At 40.1% G+C, this 16,600-nt stretch overlaps 1 protein-coding gene across 1 annotated transcript in view; it reads left to right on the plus strand.

Annotated features, from left to right (window-relative positions):
• Positions 1-16,600, plus strand: part of PTPRC (protein tyrosine phosphatase receptor type C) — a 244,437-nt gene that overhangs the window by 208,720 nt on the left and 19,117 nt on the right. The window contains exons 27-30 of the mRNA XM_088474077.1: positions 480-605; positions 5,281-5,435; positions 7,895-8,030; positions 8,244-8,393. Coding sequence (XP_088330203.1) covers positions 480-605; positions 5,281-5,435; positions 7,895-8,030; positions 8,244-8,393 — 567 coding nt within the window. The remainder of the gene's footprint in view (positions 1-479; positions 606-5,280; positions 5,436-7,894; positions 8,031-8,243; positions 8,394-16,600) is intronic.

The following is a 16,600-nucleotide window of genomic DNA, read 5'->3' on the forward strand; positions in this document are numbered from 1 at the left end:
CAAAAGACAGTGCAGATCGCTGTCCCCATCATTATCAATGGGGACTACAATCTGACCCCTAGGTACCAAACTCCAAAAATCAAAGCTCTTTGGAGTTTGACCCCGTTGGTTTACGCCATCCTCAGATGATAATTCCGTAGATTTGGAAAATGGAAAAAAATATATAGTACATTAAATAAAGGAAGTCACGATGTCCCCCTAATTTCCTATGTCATTTAATAGCTACAGGGGTGTCTGACAAAAAGTACAGTATATTGTGGAGAAACACTTTTGTGACACAAATCACAATAAAAAGCTTCTGCATAGATAGACCATGAGTTTGACCTTAGAGGTGTTAACCTGTCTGTGCTTGTTGAGTCACAATACGAAGTATTACACATAAATATGTGTATCCATCATACAATGTATTACTGTCATCATTGGCATATGGGCATGGTAAGTAAGTTGCAACTTCATATGACTTATATTCTGCATTGTAGAACAAGTGTGCTCAGTACTGGCCAACAATGGAAGAAGAAACAGAGAAATTTGGAGATCTTGTTGTGAAAATCACTGAAGAGAAATTCTTTCCTGATTACATAACTCGGAAGCTGCATATCATTAATGTAGGTTCTCTTCTTATATAAAGAGACTTTTTTTTATACATCTGTATAGAAACATTTATTTAAAGTTCATCTGTCATCATATGATTCTGTATTATGTTTTAGCCACATTGTTTGTCAGTCTTGTGAAAGAGATATCATAGAGCAGAGGTTTCTAACTTGTGGATCAGGGCACATTTGTATGTCAAAATAAACCTGGATCTGTGGCAATAACTTAGTAGTTCTGGTAAACTCCTTAAATAAATTGATGAGTGAAAGTAATAGCTCATGATGACAAATGTGCCCCAAATCACCCATTGTTTTTGACTTCTAAAAGCACTTTCTGGAAGAACTATTTGCTGCTTTATTGGTATCTATGAGTATATGCAGTAGAGATTATCATTTAATCTTCTCTAATTGGAAGTATTAATATGTGTTTTTTATGTGCTGATATCTATTTAATATAATTATGTCAGTGTGATGTGCTTATGTTTGTTTATCTTTAATGTGTTACTTACTAGCTAAAGTACCCAGCGTTGCCCGTATTTAAATAATCAAGTAATTCAGTTTTATTATGTGATGCTGTCCAAATCCATCCAGTGAAAGGCCCAGAACAGGTTTCCTGGGTCAAAGTTTTGCCCAGTGCACTCCGCCGTGAGGTCCGACCGGGACCCCAACCACTCCATTAGGCATCCCAGAACAATTACCACCCCTATGTGAAGTTTTCATCCAAATCCATCCAGTGGAAGGCCCAGAATAGGCTACCGGGTAAAAGTTCTGCCCACTGTATACCAACAGGATGTGCGACAGGGACCTCAACCCCCTAGAATATCGTCTGGGATCTCATGTTACCACTTTGTGAAGTTGTCATCCAAAATATGTGATGTTGTCCAAATCCATCCTGTGGAAGGCCCAGAACAGGCTCCCTGGGTCAAATTTCTGCCCGGTGCACTCTGCCTGCGAGGTCCGACCGGTACCCCAACCACTCCATGAGGTATCCCAGACCAACTGCCACCCCTTTGAAGTTTTCATCCAAATCCATCTGGTGGAAGGCCCAGAATAGGCTCCCCAGTTCAAAGTTCTTCCCAGCATCCCCAGGTCAAAGTTCTGCCCAGTGTACACCAACAGGTGGTCTCCCCGGGACCTCAACCCCCTAGTATGTCTTTTGGGATCCAGTGTTACCGTTCTGTGAAGTATTCGTCCATATCCATCCAGTGGAAGACTCAGAACAAGCTCCCCGGGACAAAGCTCTACCCAGCTTACACCAACGGGAAGTCCGACTGGTACCATAAATCCCCTAAAACCTGGCCAGGATCCAGTTGGACCGCCTTACATTGGTTTCATTCTAATCGGTGCAGGGGTGTCCAAATGCGTAAACGGACAGACAGACAGACAAAGAAATAAACAAATAAGCAGACAAATTAATTTTATAAATAAGATTAAATGTGATATTTTTACGTAAGCGCAATTGAATTTATTGTGCTCCTATTGGCGGTTTAGTAAATCACCATTTCCCATTTCTTAGTTATATCTTTAGTAACATTGGGTACAAGTTACTAGATAAGGAGCTGCACTAATTTGGCATAGTTGTACCTTCTTTTAGTCATATGTTCTGCGCCTAGTTATTACTTTTAAGAGGGTAGTTGTGAAGAAGGGGGGAGGACGCGGCCAATAATATTGTGCCTAGGAGTGGGCTGACCCCTAAAACCACCCCGAAAACCACCTCTGGTCCTAAGATCATACAGGGCAGCTCCTCAGGCTGCAGTATGAATACCTGGAGTGTCATTAGGAAGCTCCGGGCGGCTCTGCTGTAGCACTACTGGTGGCGGGATGTCAATCCAGGCATCCTACAAGACAATGCAGAGGCTGTGGGGCAGCGAGGTTCTGCGCCCTGTGCGACGGCAGTGCTCACACACCCCTAGTTACAGGGCAGACTTGTCCTGGGAAATTTCCCGTAGTGACCATGCTGGGACTTACATTGCGACTCATTGTGAGTCTAGTAGTGTCCAGTCTGGCATAGCCTATTACTGGTTGCCATTTGGGATCCCATGCTTGTAGTTCCCATGGTTTACTAGTAACAAGTTGAGGCTATAGCAGTGGTGCTAGTTACATCTTTATTTATGTATTATGTATTTTTTTATTTATTTTTTTTACTGGCAAAGATATGCCTGATGATCCTTATCCTCAGCACATTCCTTTACATCAGGGCATCGTGAACTGCAACAGATATGCCTCCTAGGAGGAGTATCTGGAGATGCATCTTCAGGTGAGGTTCTACACTTACTTGTGCATGCCCCTTCTGTTTATAAAATGCTTATATGGAATTGAAAATTAAACAATAAACAATATGCCAGAGGCGTCACAGTGGGTGGTAACACCCAGTGTGGCACCTCCAAACTCCATGCTTGCAAAATGGGGAATGGTCATGTCCCCGTGAGGCCATGCCATAATTTGTGCCATTTCGGGGGCATTCCCAGGCATTGTCATGATGGGGGCTTGCCCAGTGCTCTGGGAGCTGCTGGGAAGCCCCCAGCCTCACCCAGTGTTGATGACGTGTGCATTTGAGCATCATCCATCACCACTGCAGCTCTGCTATCTTGGTGTGAACCCCTCGGATCATGCCAGGGCAAATGCAGGATTTCTTCAAGGGGGATTCTCACCATTGCAGCACAGGTTTTTTTTTTCTTCCTTTCTTTATAGTAATTACTATGTACTGCCAGGTGGCTACTGGCATTAAAATGATGCTCACATGGTGATGCTCACATAATCTATTGATTGATCATTGTATACAGCTATATCACACTAAATATAAGTATATAGCCAGTGGTTGTCTAGTGCCAGGTTTTAGCAGCTAAGGTTTTACCGACAGCTGAAATCCACTATCCTTTGGGTTTCCATATGCTTCATTTTATAAGTGTGGCCAAACCATTCAGGAGGTATAATGAGCACTTAACAAGCTATAGTCTGGTCTGGTGCCCTAATAGTGTGCTCAGTTCTACACAGTTCCTTATACTGCATGTTATAGCTCTAGTAAATCATATTATACTGTACAATATACTGTAGCTATTGTGGTCATGATTTCAGCTACTGGCCTGTAAAAAGTTTTTGGGCAAATGGAACCCCCTACCCTGCATTTGCTTAAGGGATGGTGTCACCTGGTGCGGCCCCAAACCCCTGCACCTTCCTAGTGACACCACAGCAATATGCAGTAAAACAAGCAGATTTTTTTTATGCTGTAGTTCACAGCTAGACTGTGAATGGGGCCACATATCACACATCATGGGATTGTGAGCACATCCCTATGTGTGTAGGCCCTTAAGGGCCTGATTCAGAGGTGGACGCAGTGTCCATGTTTGCGCAGTTGAATGATTATTTGTGACTGTGCATCCAGGAACCATCCTAGAAGCCCCTACAACGTGTGCGTACTACTAAGTGCACGCAGAGCCCGCTGCTCCCATTTGAACTGGAGGTGGAAAGGTGCCCTGAAGTAATTGAAAAATCAGGAGATGACCTGAAGTGATTTAAAAAAATGCCGTCTCATGGGCATGTTATGGGAGTGTCACCAGCGAGTCAGTAAATGCAGCTACATGCTCAAATGCAGAGCTGTAAGCCACAGATGCCATGCTTAGAGAAAGGTCAGTGCAGTTACTTATACGCACTGTTCATGCATATGCATCGCAATGTGCGTGCGCAAGCCAGTTGCTGCGTTCGGAACCACGATTGACAGGAAGTGCCCCGCACCGCACACCCTGCACCCATAGTAATACTTACCTCTCCGGAGTCCCACGTCGGAGCGGGCATCCGGTGCTGTAAAAACAACTGGATAATGGCCGCTGTGGACATTTTCCCATCGTTTGCGCATGCGCAGTACAGGGAAAATGGCCGCTGCAGCCATTTTACCAATGACCTGCACATACTCTATAACCTCTGGGCGCACTCTAGTGCCCAGAGTCTATAACTTCGGCGCTGGCCGCGCACAGCTCAGTGTGCTGCCAGCTGCTGGACAGAGAGGAGGGGGCCCGTGTCGGAGACTGCACACTGATCCCCTCCTCTCTAGAAACGCCCCTGCATGTCACCGCTGATATTAGTAACTGCATTGCATGCGAATAAAGTAGAATAGTGATCCCTAGTGACTCAGGCCCAGAGACACTGCATCAGCCATAGGGCATAGTAAGTGTTGATGGTGATTGCAATGGTGTGTTTGAGTCCTCCAGCGGATTTGCACTGACCATGGACATTGAAAATGGGCATCTAGGGACTTGCAATTTCCTAAAGTACATAAGGGAAGGTTGAGACTAGCATATGCATATTATCACAGCTGCAAAACAAAAATACGGATGCATTAGTGTCCAGCTCTGTATCAGACCCTAAGTCAAGAATAATAGGTACTCCTCAGAATATGACTATTTCATGGTTTAACAATAACACCTGCGGCATCTCTATACTGTAACTGTTAACAGATTAAAGATGTAACTACATATATTTATTTACAAATACCGCATATTCCTATCTCTACAGATCCATTTTAATAGCATTTCTTTGGCCATTTAAAATGTTGGCAAGTGTGAAGATGCCATGGAAAGATTACATTTATTTTAACATTTCAGTACTTTGAATTTTAGTGTCCGTTATACATTATACAGTAAGACACGCACTTTGATATCATTAAAAGATGTGTTGTTCTCTGTCCTTTGTACAGAAACGTGAGAAATCAGAGCGAGATGTCACACACATTCAGTTCACCGTTTGGCCAGATCATGGTGTACCTGATGACCCCAACCTGTTGCTCAAATTGCGTCGAAGGGTTAACGCTTTAAGCAATTTTTTCAGTGGTCCGATAATTGTTCATTGCAGGTAATTACAATATTCAGTCCACAAGTTAGCCTAACAATAGCTTGTAATAGCTAAAAATCAAATCTTATTATTCATTTTTAGTACATTAGTCATACATGTGATATTCCATAACCAGCATAAGTGATTTTAATTTAAATATCCTTATATCCTACTGTAAAATAGTGAGTGTGTTTTCTATATAATTATGGTAACTGTGGTCCTGATTCAGCAGAGGATGGAAGTCGCACACATGTGGATGTGCAATTACGTCCTTCAAAAGTGCAGATGCAGCAGGAGGTGTCTGACTCCTCCTTGCTGTATTTGTGATCTCAGTGCCTGGGATACGCACTCACCCCCACACCGCATCGCAAATGCCTCTTTGCGATTAGGCTGAGGCATATGGGGGCCCGCGTGCAATTTCGCAGGACCCGATCTGCACATACTCTGATGGGTCCTGTGCATGCGCAGATTCCCGATAATCGGGAGCGTGCACTGCTGAATTAGGCCCCCTGTTCTGCGTATAGAATATTGGGATGTCATAAATTTTTGGTCATTATAGCACTATGTAAAATAGTACAATAACCCTGTAACATTGATACAAAGCATAACAGCATTGTTAATACAGTGATTGAACTATTTGTTTAGCAGACACCAGGCAATTAAATCTACAGTACTTTCCTGGGGGACTGTTTACAATACATTGCTGTATCCTGTGCAAGTACACTGTACATTTATGTTGCTTGGGGAGCTGTGCAGGCATGAAATGTATTTATAAACCTATTCCGATTTGATGGTTGTGAAAATCCTGCAGTAGTCTTTTCACACAAATGCAGCTTATTTACTGCAAATCTTTGTTTATACATTACAGTGATCTTTGAAAAAAATACAGAGGTATATAATTAGCTTTTGGATTTTTATGCCTGCCCTCCTCTCCAGTAGAGTATGAAGGCTGTCAGTGAGTTATAATGTATGAATGCTATCAGTGAGTTATATGTATGAAGGCTATAAGTGAGTTATATGTATGAAGGCTATCAGTGAGTTATACAGTATGTATGAAGGCTATCAGTGAGTTATATGTATGAATATGCTTCTTTATTTTAACTTGCAACAAAGATATATATATACAATAATTACATATATAAAAAATAAATAAATAAATAGATAAAATATATGTATACACAAAATCAAATATCAACATAAGGATACACAATATTACTCCATATTATGCCTTATAACCAAAAGAAAACTATACCAATCCTAATAATAAACAACTTATCTCCTATGAGAAAAATGTTGATGTTTTATTGTTATATGTATGAAGGCTATCATTGAGTTATATGTTTAAAGGCTATAAGTGAGTTATACAGTATGTATGAAGGCTATCAGTGAGTTATATGTATGAAGGCTATCAGTGACTTATATGTATGAAGACTATAAGCGAGTTATATGTATGAAGGCTATAAGCGAGTTATATGTATGAAGGCTATCAGTGAGTTATACAGTATGTATGAAGGCTATCAATGAGTTATATGTATGAAGGCTATCAGTGAATTATATGTATGAAGGCTATCAGTGAGTGATATGTATGAAGGCTATCAGTGAGTTATACAGTATGTATGAAGGCTATCAGTGAGTTATATGTATGAAGGCTATCAGTGAGTTATATGTATGAATGCTATTAGTGAGTTATACAGTATGTATGAAGGCTATCAGTGAGTTATATGTATGAAGGCTATCAGTGACTTATATTTATGAAGACTATAAGCGAGTTATATGTATGAAGGCTATAAGCGAGTTATATGTATGAAGGCTATCAGTGAGTTATACAGTATGTATGAAGGCTATCAATGAGTTATATGTATGAAGGCTATCAGTGAATTATATGTATGAAGGCTATCAGTGAGTGATATGTATGAAGGCTATCAGTGAGTTATATGTATGAAGGCTATCAGTGAGTTATACAGTATGTATGAAGGCTATCAATGAGTTATATGTATGAAGGCTATCAGTGAATTATATGTATGAAGGCTATCAGTGAGTGATATGTATGAAGGCTATCAGTGAGTTATATGTATGAAGGCTATCGGTGAGTTATACAGTATGTATGAAGGCTATCAAGGAGCTATAAGTATGAAGGCTATCAGTGAGTTATATGTTTGAAGGCTATCAGGGAGTTATATGTACAGTATGAAGGCTATCAGTGAGTTATATGTATGAAGGCTATCAGTGAGGTATACAGTATGTACTGTATGAAGGCTATCAGTGAGTTATATGTATGAAGGCTATCAGTGAGGTATACAGTATGTACTGTATGAAGGCTATCAGTGAGTTATATGTATGAAGGCTATTGCAGGTAACTTTGCAGAAAATATGGCAAATCGCTGGACAATAATGGCCATTTTATTACGATGTTATCGCCTGTTATATACAAATTTCTAACATAGTGGTCCTACTAATTTCCTGTACTTTCTTGTTGCCAGTGCTGGTGTTGGGCGTACAGGAACGTATATAAGCATCGATGCCATGTTGGAGGGTCTGGAGGCAGAGGGTAGGGTGGATGTTTATGGCTATGTGGTACAGCTGAGACGCCAGCGCTGTCTGATGGTTCAAGTAGAGGTGAGTATAGAAAAAATAATAAGACTTCTAAAACCATATACAGTAGAGATAACATATTATATCATTGTTTTTTCATTTATTCATTTACACATTATTTATAAATATAAATGCTTATTATCCAGCTGTTTAACTGCTAGTATGTAGATCTAGCTGGGTATTAAAATGCAGCTATATTATTATTTGGCATTTATATTAACTCCCTTTGCTTCACAGTCCCAATACATCTTCATACACAAGTCTTTGGTGGAATATAATCAGTTTGGGGAGACAGAAGTCCATATTGCTGAGTTACCTTTTACACTCCTCAACCTTAAGAAGACGGATACTCCCTCTGAACCATCGCAGCTGAAGTGTGAGTTCCAGGTAAGAATGAATCAAACCTTTACAATAGAGATGAATATTAGATTGTTTCTGTCTAAAGACACATAAACAAGTAACGTGACATATATTTCCATAATACACTATAGTTCACAATACTGTTGTCAGAGTTCAGCCGGGGATCGGCCGTCCCTTACCGTCCCGCTGGCTTCCTCTGACTTCCCGGGCAGTTGGGCGGCTGGCGCGGCGACGTGGGAGGAGCTGAGCATTCACCCTGTAGCTGTGGTGTCAGGCGACCCGGTGAGCGGGGATCACAGTTTCCATCATGGGCGCCGCCATGACACTTTTCCTATGTCAGTACTTCCTTCCCTGGGTGGCCTGGTTGGTCAGCTGACGCTGTGGGCCTATCAGCAGGCTTCCTGGGGTATATATCCGGCTCCTGTGCTCCAGGTAGTTGCCTGAACAATCATTGTCGCCGCTAGTGTAAATAGAGGAGTCTCGTTCCAGGTTCCCGTGCTTCCAGTGTGTTTCTTCCAGAAGCTTCTAAGCGATTTCACCACAGTGCCTTTACTATCAACAGCCTGTGTGCAAGTTTAAACTCCATCTCTCCACAGTGCCTTTACTAATCAACAGCCTGTGTGAAAGCTAACCTCCATCTCATCACAGTGCTTTCACCATCACAGCCTGTGTGCAAGTTAACCTTTCATCTCACCGCAGTGCTTTTACCATCACAGCCTGTTTGCAAGTTAAACCTTCATCTCACTGCAGTGCTTTTACCATCACAGCCTGTTTGCAAGTTAACCCTTTATCTTATCGCAGTGCTTTCACCATCACAGCCTGTGTGCAGGTTAACCCTTCATCTCATTGAACCCTAGTGCATGATCTCCGGCCGGCAATCCAGTATATACTTCGTGGGATATCCAGCTGTTACCTCAGCCTACCAATAAATCTCCACATACAAAAGAAAACTGAAGAAAATAGCGCTTCCTAGGTGATCTGAAGTGTGAAAAAGAGGCTGCTGCCAAAGAGAAGAATTTGTGCAATTACTTCAAAAGCTAATAGAAACAAAATTGGCTGCGCTCATTTAATCACACTTAATATATGTACTATGAACCAGGCTTAAGTATAAAATATAAAAATAATTTATTCCGACAATCTCATAAAAGTATAGTATTCGGTACCAATGTGGAACATATATTTGTTCCTGCTATAAAATTACAAACATACATATACAAAACAGATAATTAGTATCAGGAAAAAAAAGGGAAGGTTTGATAGGTGTAATCAATTTTCCTGGTTAGATTGTTATCAGGTAAAAAACAAATATTTCTCTTGTGTATAGATAAGCTGTATCTGTGGCAATAATAAAGTAAGTGCAACAGTTTGATATATTGTTGCTATAATTGTGCAACATGCAGTGAGCTCACCCGATTCCTGGCTGATAAGGCAGCCTATGATCTGCAGATCAAAAATGTCAGTGTTCCACATATATTAGTGTATAAATCCCGGTGACTGCAGCATATACCTTCATGTGCCCGTTAGTGGATGGAGAGCTTTCTCCCTTTCATTGCGGGATATCTCAGCGGTGTTGCTCCGCTCCGTGTCAGGTAATGTAAGGCTGCTGATGGAGCCGCCGGCCGGCTTGGTTGTACACTCGCTTGAGAGCGGGTGCTTGCAGTTACAGAGGAAGGATGTGACCCCCGATAGGGACTTCGTGCCAGTTTGTGTGTTACCGGAATCCCTCTATTAAGGAGGGTAGTGGACTATAAAATAGTCTGAATATTGGGTCCGCTCAGAGTGAAAGAGTTGTTGCTTGGAAAATTGGATGCCTTGAGTCCAGCTGTATTAGCTCATTTGCTCAACGCGTTTCCGTGTGTCTGCACACCTTCGTCAGGAGCATGCTGGGAAGGAGGGATTTAACCCTTTTATCCAGTTTCTCTTAATTAGTATAATGAGAATCGTTATCAGCTGGAAAATTCAAGCAATGTCAATCAGGTACATTTAATTTAGTCCTTCATATATCTTGCACAGTTACAAGAGTTATTTGTAATCGTTTGTGCCCATAACAATTGTTGAAAAATCAGAGCTTATCTAAGATCATAATTTCTTATGTGTAAAGATGATCTTAAGTTATTTCATCTGATTATATCATCCAGACATATAAAAAACTATTTTGCTCTTTTGCTTGTATTATGATCTCACAACCCTTATATGTTTATAGATCATAGAAACCAATAAAAAAATAAATACATTTAATTAATCAAGAACAAGATATACAGTAAAATAAAAATAATGAAAAATAAAAAATATAAATGTATAAGAAGGACTTGTTGTATACTCTTGTTTCTAAAGTATGGTTACTTGGTCCCGACTTTAGATAAATGTATAAGTAAACACTTTTATAATCCAAACATTGGTATATACAATTTCTCATCATCTCTCATATAATTATTGTTAAGGAAATTAGATGAGACAACAGTAATAAAATATAACTGAAATAAAATGTTCCATAATATCTGTTATGTCGTTTACACAATATATATCCAAATTGTGAAGTGTAAAAATGTAAATAGAATAGAAAAACCATAAATAAGGTTTGTATTAGGAGGTCACTGATTAAAGGGAGTAGTTTTTCCTATGAGGATGATCAGGTGTGGACATGTAATGGTCCCAAAAATCCACAGGGAACTGTAGTAGAATCAGGGGCTATATATCAAAATCCACCTCCACCATCTCGTTAAGACCCTCAGGGTATAGAGTGCGCATTTTGTGAATCCAGTAGGTTTCTCGAAGACAAAGACGAGAATATCTGTCTCCTCCTCTAGCTGTGCTTGTTATGTGTTCTATACCTATAATTTGTATACAATTAAATTCCCCTTGGTGCTTTTCAATACAATGCCTCGAAACAGAATGTTCTGTTTTTTTGTTAATGACATTCCTTCTGTGTTCTAACAATCTATCTTTCAATTTGCGTGTGGTGCGACCGATGTACTGTGCACCGCACTCACATTGAAGCAGATATACTACGTATGTAGAGTTGCAGTTTATAAATGTCTTGATATGAAAAATTTCTTTGGTTACTGTAGATACATAATCTTTAGTTCTGTGTGAGATATAGTCACATGTAATGCATCTGTTGGAGCCGCATTTATAAGTGCCCGTGATATCTGTCTTTAGCCACGTATGTTGTCCTGTTTTGTCTTGATTAGGTTTGAAGAAAGACGGAGCTAAGAGGTTTCCCAAGTTGTTTGCTTTTTTAAAGATGACTCTTGTACCCATTTCTATGTCAGATTTTAATAGAGGATCGCCCATAAGGATCTTTTGGTTGTTATGTATAATAGTTTTGATTTTTTTAGCTGCTGAATTATACCTAACTATAAACTTAATGGCATGATTGTAATTCTGATCTTTGCTATCAATATCTTTATTTCTTTGAAAATATGAGTTTCTATCACTGGTGATAATTTTCATATAAGAGTTTTCTAAAAGGGATTCAGGATAGCCTTTGTCTTTAAATGCATTGATTAATTTCTTAGAATGTTGTTTAAATTCTTCTTAATAGTAAGTGGAGAGATTTCCACTTGCACTTTTCAAAAAGAAACTGATTCATATAATTTTATTCCGTTTAATAGTAATCATTATCGCAAATGGCTGCAAAATATACCTGCGGGACAGTTACGTCGTATACATAGAAATTGTTCCAATACAGAAGAATTTAAACAACATTCTAAGAAATTAATCAATGCATTTAAAGACAAAGGCTATCCTGAATCCCTTTTAGAAAACTCTTATAAGAAAATTATCACCAATGATAGAAACTCATATTTTCAAAGAAATAAAGATATTGATAGCAAAGATCAGAATTACAATCATCCCATTAAGTTTATAGTTAGGTATAATTCAGCAGCTAAAAAAATCAAAACTATTATACATAACAACCAAAAGATCCTTATGGGCGATCCTCTATTAAAATCTGACATAGAAATGGGTACAAGAGTCATCTTTAAAAAAGCAAAAAACTTGGGAAACCTCTTAGCTCCGTCTTTCTTCAAACCTAATCAAGACAAAACAGGACAACATACGTGGCTAAAGACAGATATCACGGGCACTTATAAATGCGGCTCCAACAGATGCATTACATGTGACTATATCTCACACAGAACTAAAGATTATGTATCTACAGTAACCAAAGAAATTTTTCATATCAAGACATTTATAAACTGCAACTCTACATACGTAGTATATCTGCTTCAATGTGAGTGCGGTGCACAGTACATCGGTCGCACCACACGCAAATTGAAAGATAGATTGTTAGAACACAGAAGGAATGTCATTAACAAAAAAACAGAACATTCTGTTTCGAGGCATTGTATTGAAAAACACCAAGGGGAATTTAATTGTATACAAATTATAGGTATAGAACACATAACAAGCACAGCTAGAGGAGGAGACAGATATTCTCGTCTTTGTCTTCGAGAAACCTACTGGATTCACAAAATGCGCACTCTATACCCTGAGGGTCTTAACGAGATGGCGGAGGTGGATTTTGATATATAGCCCCTGATTCTACTACAGTTCCCTGTGGATTTTTGGGACCATTACATGTCCACACCTGATCATCCTCATAGGAAAAACTATTTCCTTTAATCAGTGACCTCCTAATACAAACCTTATTTATGGTTTTTCTATTATATTTAAATTTTTACACTTCACAATTTGGATATATATTGTGTAATCGACATAACAGATATTATGGAACATTTTATTTCAGTTATATTTTATTACTGTTGTCTCATCTAATTTCCTTAACAATAATTATATGAGAGATGATGAGAAATTGTATATACCAATGTTTGAATTATAAAAGTGTTTACTTATACATTTATCTAAAGTCGGGACCAAGTAACCATACTTTAGAAACAAGAGTATACAACAAGTCCTTCTTATACATTTATATTTTTTATTTTTCATTATTTTTATTTTACTGTATATCTTGTTCTTGATTAATTAAATGTATTTATTTTTTATTGGTTTCTATGATCTATAAACATATAAGGGTTGTGAGATCATAATACAAGCAAAAGAGCAAAATAGTTTTTTATATGTCTGGATGATATAATCAGATGAAATAACTTAAGATCATCTTTACACATAAGAAATTATGATCTTAGATAAGCTCTGATTTTTCAACAATTGTTATGGGCACAAACGATTACAAATAACTCTTGTAACTGTGCAAGATATATGAAGGACTAAATTAAATGTACCTGATTGACATTGCTTGAATTTTCCAGCTGATAACGATTCTCATTATACTAATTAAGAGAAACTGGATAAAAGGGTTAAATCCCTCCTTCCCAGCATGCTCCTGACGAAGGTGTGCAGACACACGGAAACGCGTTGAGCAAATGAGCTAATACAGCTGGACTCGTGGCATCCAATTATCCAAGCAACAACTCTTTCACTCTGAGCGGACCCAATATTCAGACTATTTTACAGTCCACTACCCTCCTTTATAGAGGGATTCCGGTAACACACAAACCGGCACGAAGTCCCTATCGGGGGTCACATCCTTCCTCTGTAACTGCAAGCACCCGCTCTCAAGCGAGTGTACAACCAAGCCGGCCAGCGGCTCCATCAGCAGCCTTACATTACCTGACACGGAGCGGAGCAACACCACTAAGAGATCCCGCAATGAAAGGGAGAAAGCTCTCCATCCACTAACGGGCACATGAAGGTATATGCTGCAGTCACTGGGATTTATACACTAATATACGTGGAACACTGACTTTTTTGATCTGCAGATCATAGGCTGCCTTATCAGCCAGGAATCGGGTGAGCTCACTGCATGTTGCACAATTATAGCAACAATATATCAAACTGTTGCACTTACTTTCTTATTGCCACAGATACAGCTTATCTATACACAAGAGAAATATTTGTTTTTTACCTGATAACAATCTAACCAGGAAAATTGATTACACCTATCAAACCTTCCCTTTTTTTTCCTGATACTAATTATTTGTTTTGTATATGTATGTTTGTAATTTTATAGCAGGAACAAATATATGTTCCACATTAGTACCGAATACTATACTTTTATGAGATTGTCGGAATAAATTATTTTTATATTTTATACTTAAGCCTGGTTCATAGTACATATATTAAGTGTGATTAAATGAGCGCAGCCAATTTTGTTTCCAATAAATTTCCACACCTCTCTAGCCAGCACCTCAAGTGCCTTTCTCCAGTCAGGAGTTCTATCCCACTCCCCACGTGCCTATTCCAGGCATTACCCTTGGGCCTCCGTGTCCGCCAAGGTTCTCGCTTGGTGGGACAGTACGTGGTGCAGTTTCAGACCCTTGCATCGGAACTTAGATGGAACGAAGAAGCACTCAAAGCAGCCTTCCTCCATGTGTTGTCCGAAAGGATGAAAGACGAATTAGCATTCAGGGATTTACCTACGTCTTTTTCTGAAACTATTTCCCTCTGCATAAAGTTTGATTTACGCCATAGGGAGCGGTGGGGTAATAGAGGTCATGGGGATCGCCCTCGAGATCGTCCGGCCTCAGGAAGTCAATCCTATTCCCCCACCTCCAGGGGTGAGGAACCTATGCAGATCAACAGAACCAGGCTAACCATGGCCGAACGCAATCGGCGCTTTCAAAATAAATTGTGTCTTTATTGCGCTGCCCCTGAGCACCTCTTAAAGAATTGTCCCCTGCTGGAGGGAAATGCGAGACCCTAGTTGATGTAGGGAGCATTCAATTAGGGGCCATTTCTAAACACTCCCAATTAACTGACAGTTTATTGCCTGTATCTCTTTCCCACCAGTTCAGGACAAGGGATGTTAAAGCCCTTATAGATTCCGGTGCTGCGGGAAATTTTATTTCCAAATCTTTAATTCAGTCCCTTGGTATTTCGGTGGTACCTTTACCTGACAAATTACTGCTCTCCGGTGTAGATGGTAAAACCGTGCTAGGTGAATCCATATCCTTGAAATCCCAGCCCGTGACCCTCAGGGTTGGTTGCCTGCACCAAGAGACCATTGAATGCCTCATACTTCCTAACTCTGCTTACGAGCTGGTTCTGGGTTTACCGTGGCTAAGGAAGCATAGTCCTACTTTTGATTGGTCCAATATGCAAATTGTATCATGGGGACCAAACTGTTTCCATCAGTGCCTAACCCAAGTACTTCCTGTACGTACTCACTCTGTGCACCCCAGGACCGGTGCAAAGTTCCCCCCGACCGACAAGCCAAAAGATCCTTCTGTCTCCAGTCTACCACAAGCATATCAAGATTTTGCCGATGTCTTCTGCGAGCAGGCTGCTGATCAACTCCCTCCTCATCGGTCGTGGGATTGTGGAATAGAACTTCTCCCGGGGAAGATTCCCCCTTGGGGCCGGACCTATCCTTTGTCGGTTCCAGAAACAGCCGCCATGGCAACTTACATTAAGGAAAATCTAGCCAAAGGGTTCATACAGCCTTCCTCCTCCCCTGCAGGGGCAGGGTTCTTTTTTGTGAGCAAGAAGGATGGAGGCCTCCGGCCCTGTATAGACTATCGTGGCCTCAACCAAATTACTGTAAAAAATCGGTATCCATTACCATTAATTCCTGAGCTTTTCGACAAGGTTCGTGGAGCTAATTTGTTCTCTAAACTAGATCTTCGTGAGGCATACAATTTGATACAAATCAAAGCCGGGGATGAGTGGAAGACCGCCTTCAATACCAGAGATGGTCATTTCGATTATCTGGTAATGCATTTTGGACTCTGCAATGCACCGGCTATATTCCAAGGCTAATGAAATCTTTCAGGACATTCTCTACAGCTTTGTCATCGTCTATTTAGATGATATTCTAATCTTTTCTAAGGATCTCCAAACTCATCGCCAACATGTTCGAGAAGTTCTAGTTCACCTTCAAAAACACCACCTCTATGGAAAGTTATCCAAGTGTCTTTTTGAACAAACCACAGTTCCTTTCCTAGGACATATAATTTCTGGGAAAACCATTCAGATGGATCCAGAGAAACTGAAAGCGATCTCTGAATGGCCATTACCAAAATCTTTAAAAGCTACCCAACGTTTTTTGGGATTTTCAAACTATTATAGGCGGTTCATACCGAATTTTTCCACTGGTGTCTCCCATTACTAGTCTCACACGGAAGGGCGCTATTCCAGCCCAGTGGCCAGAGAGCCATACAGGCCTTCCAGAGATTGAAAGAGGCATTCTCTATTGCCCCTATCCTTTG

The sequence above is a fragment of the Taudactylus pleione genome, unplaced genomic scaffold, assembly GCF_031769625.1.
Source record: "Taudactylus pleione unplaced genomic scaffold, aTauple2 ptg000146l, whole genome shotgun sequence".
Lineage (NCBI taxonomy): Eukaryota > Metazoa > Chordata > Amphibia > Anura > Myobatrachidae > Taudactylus > Taudactylus pleione.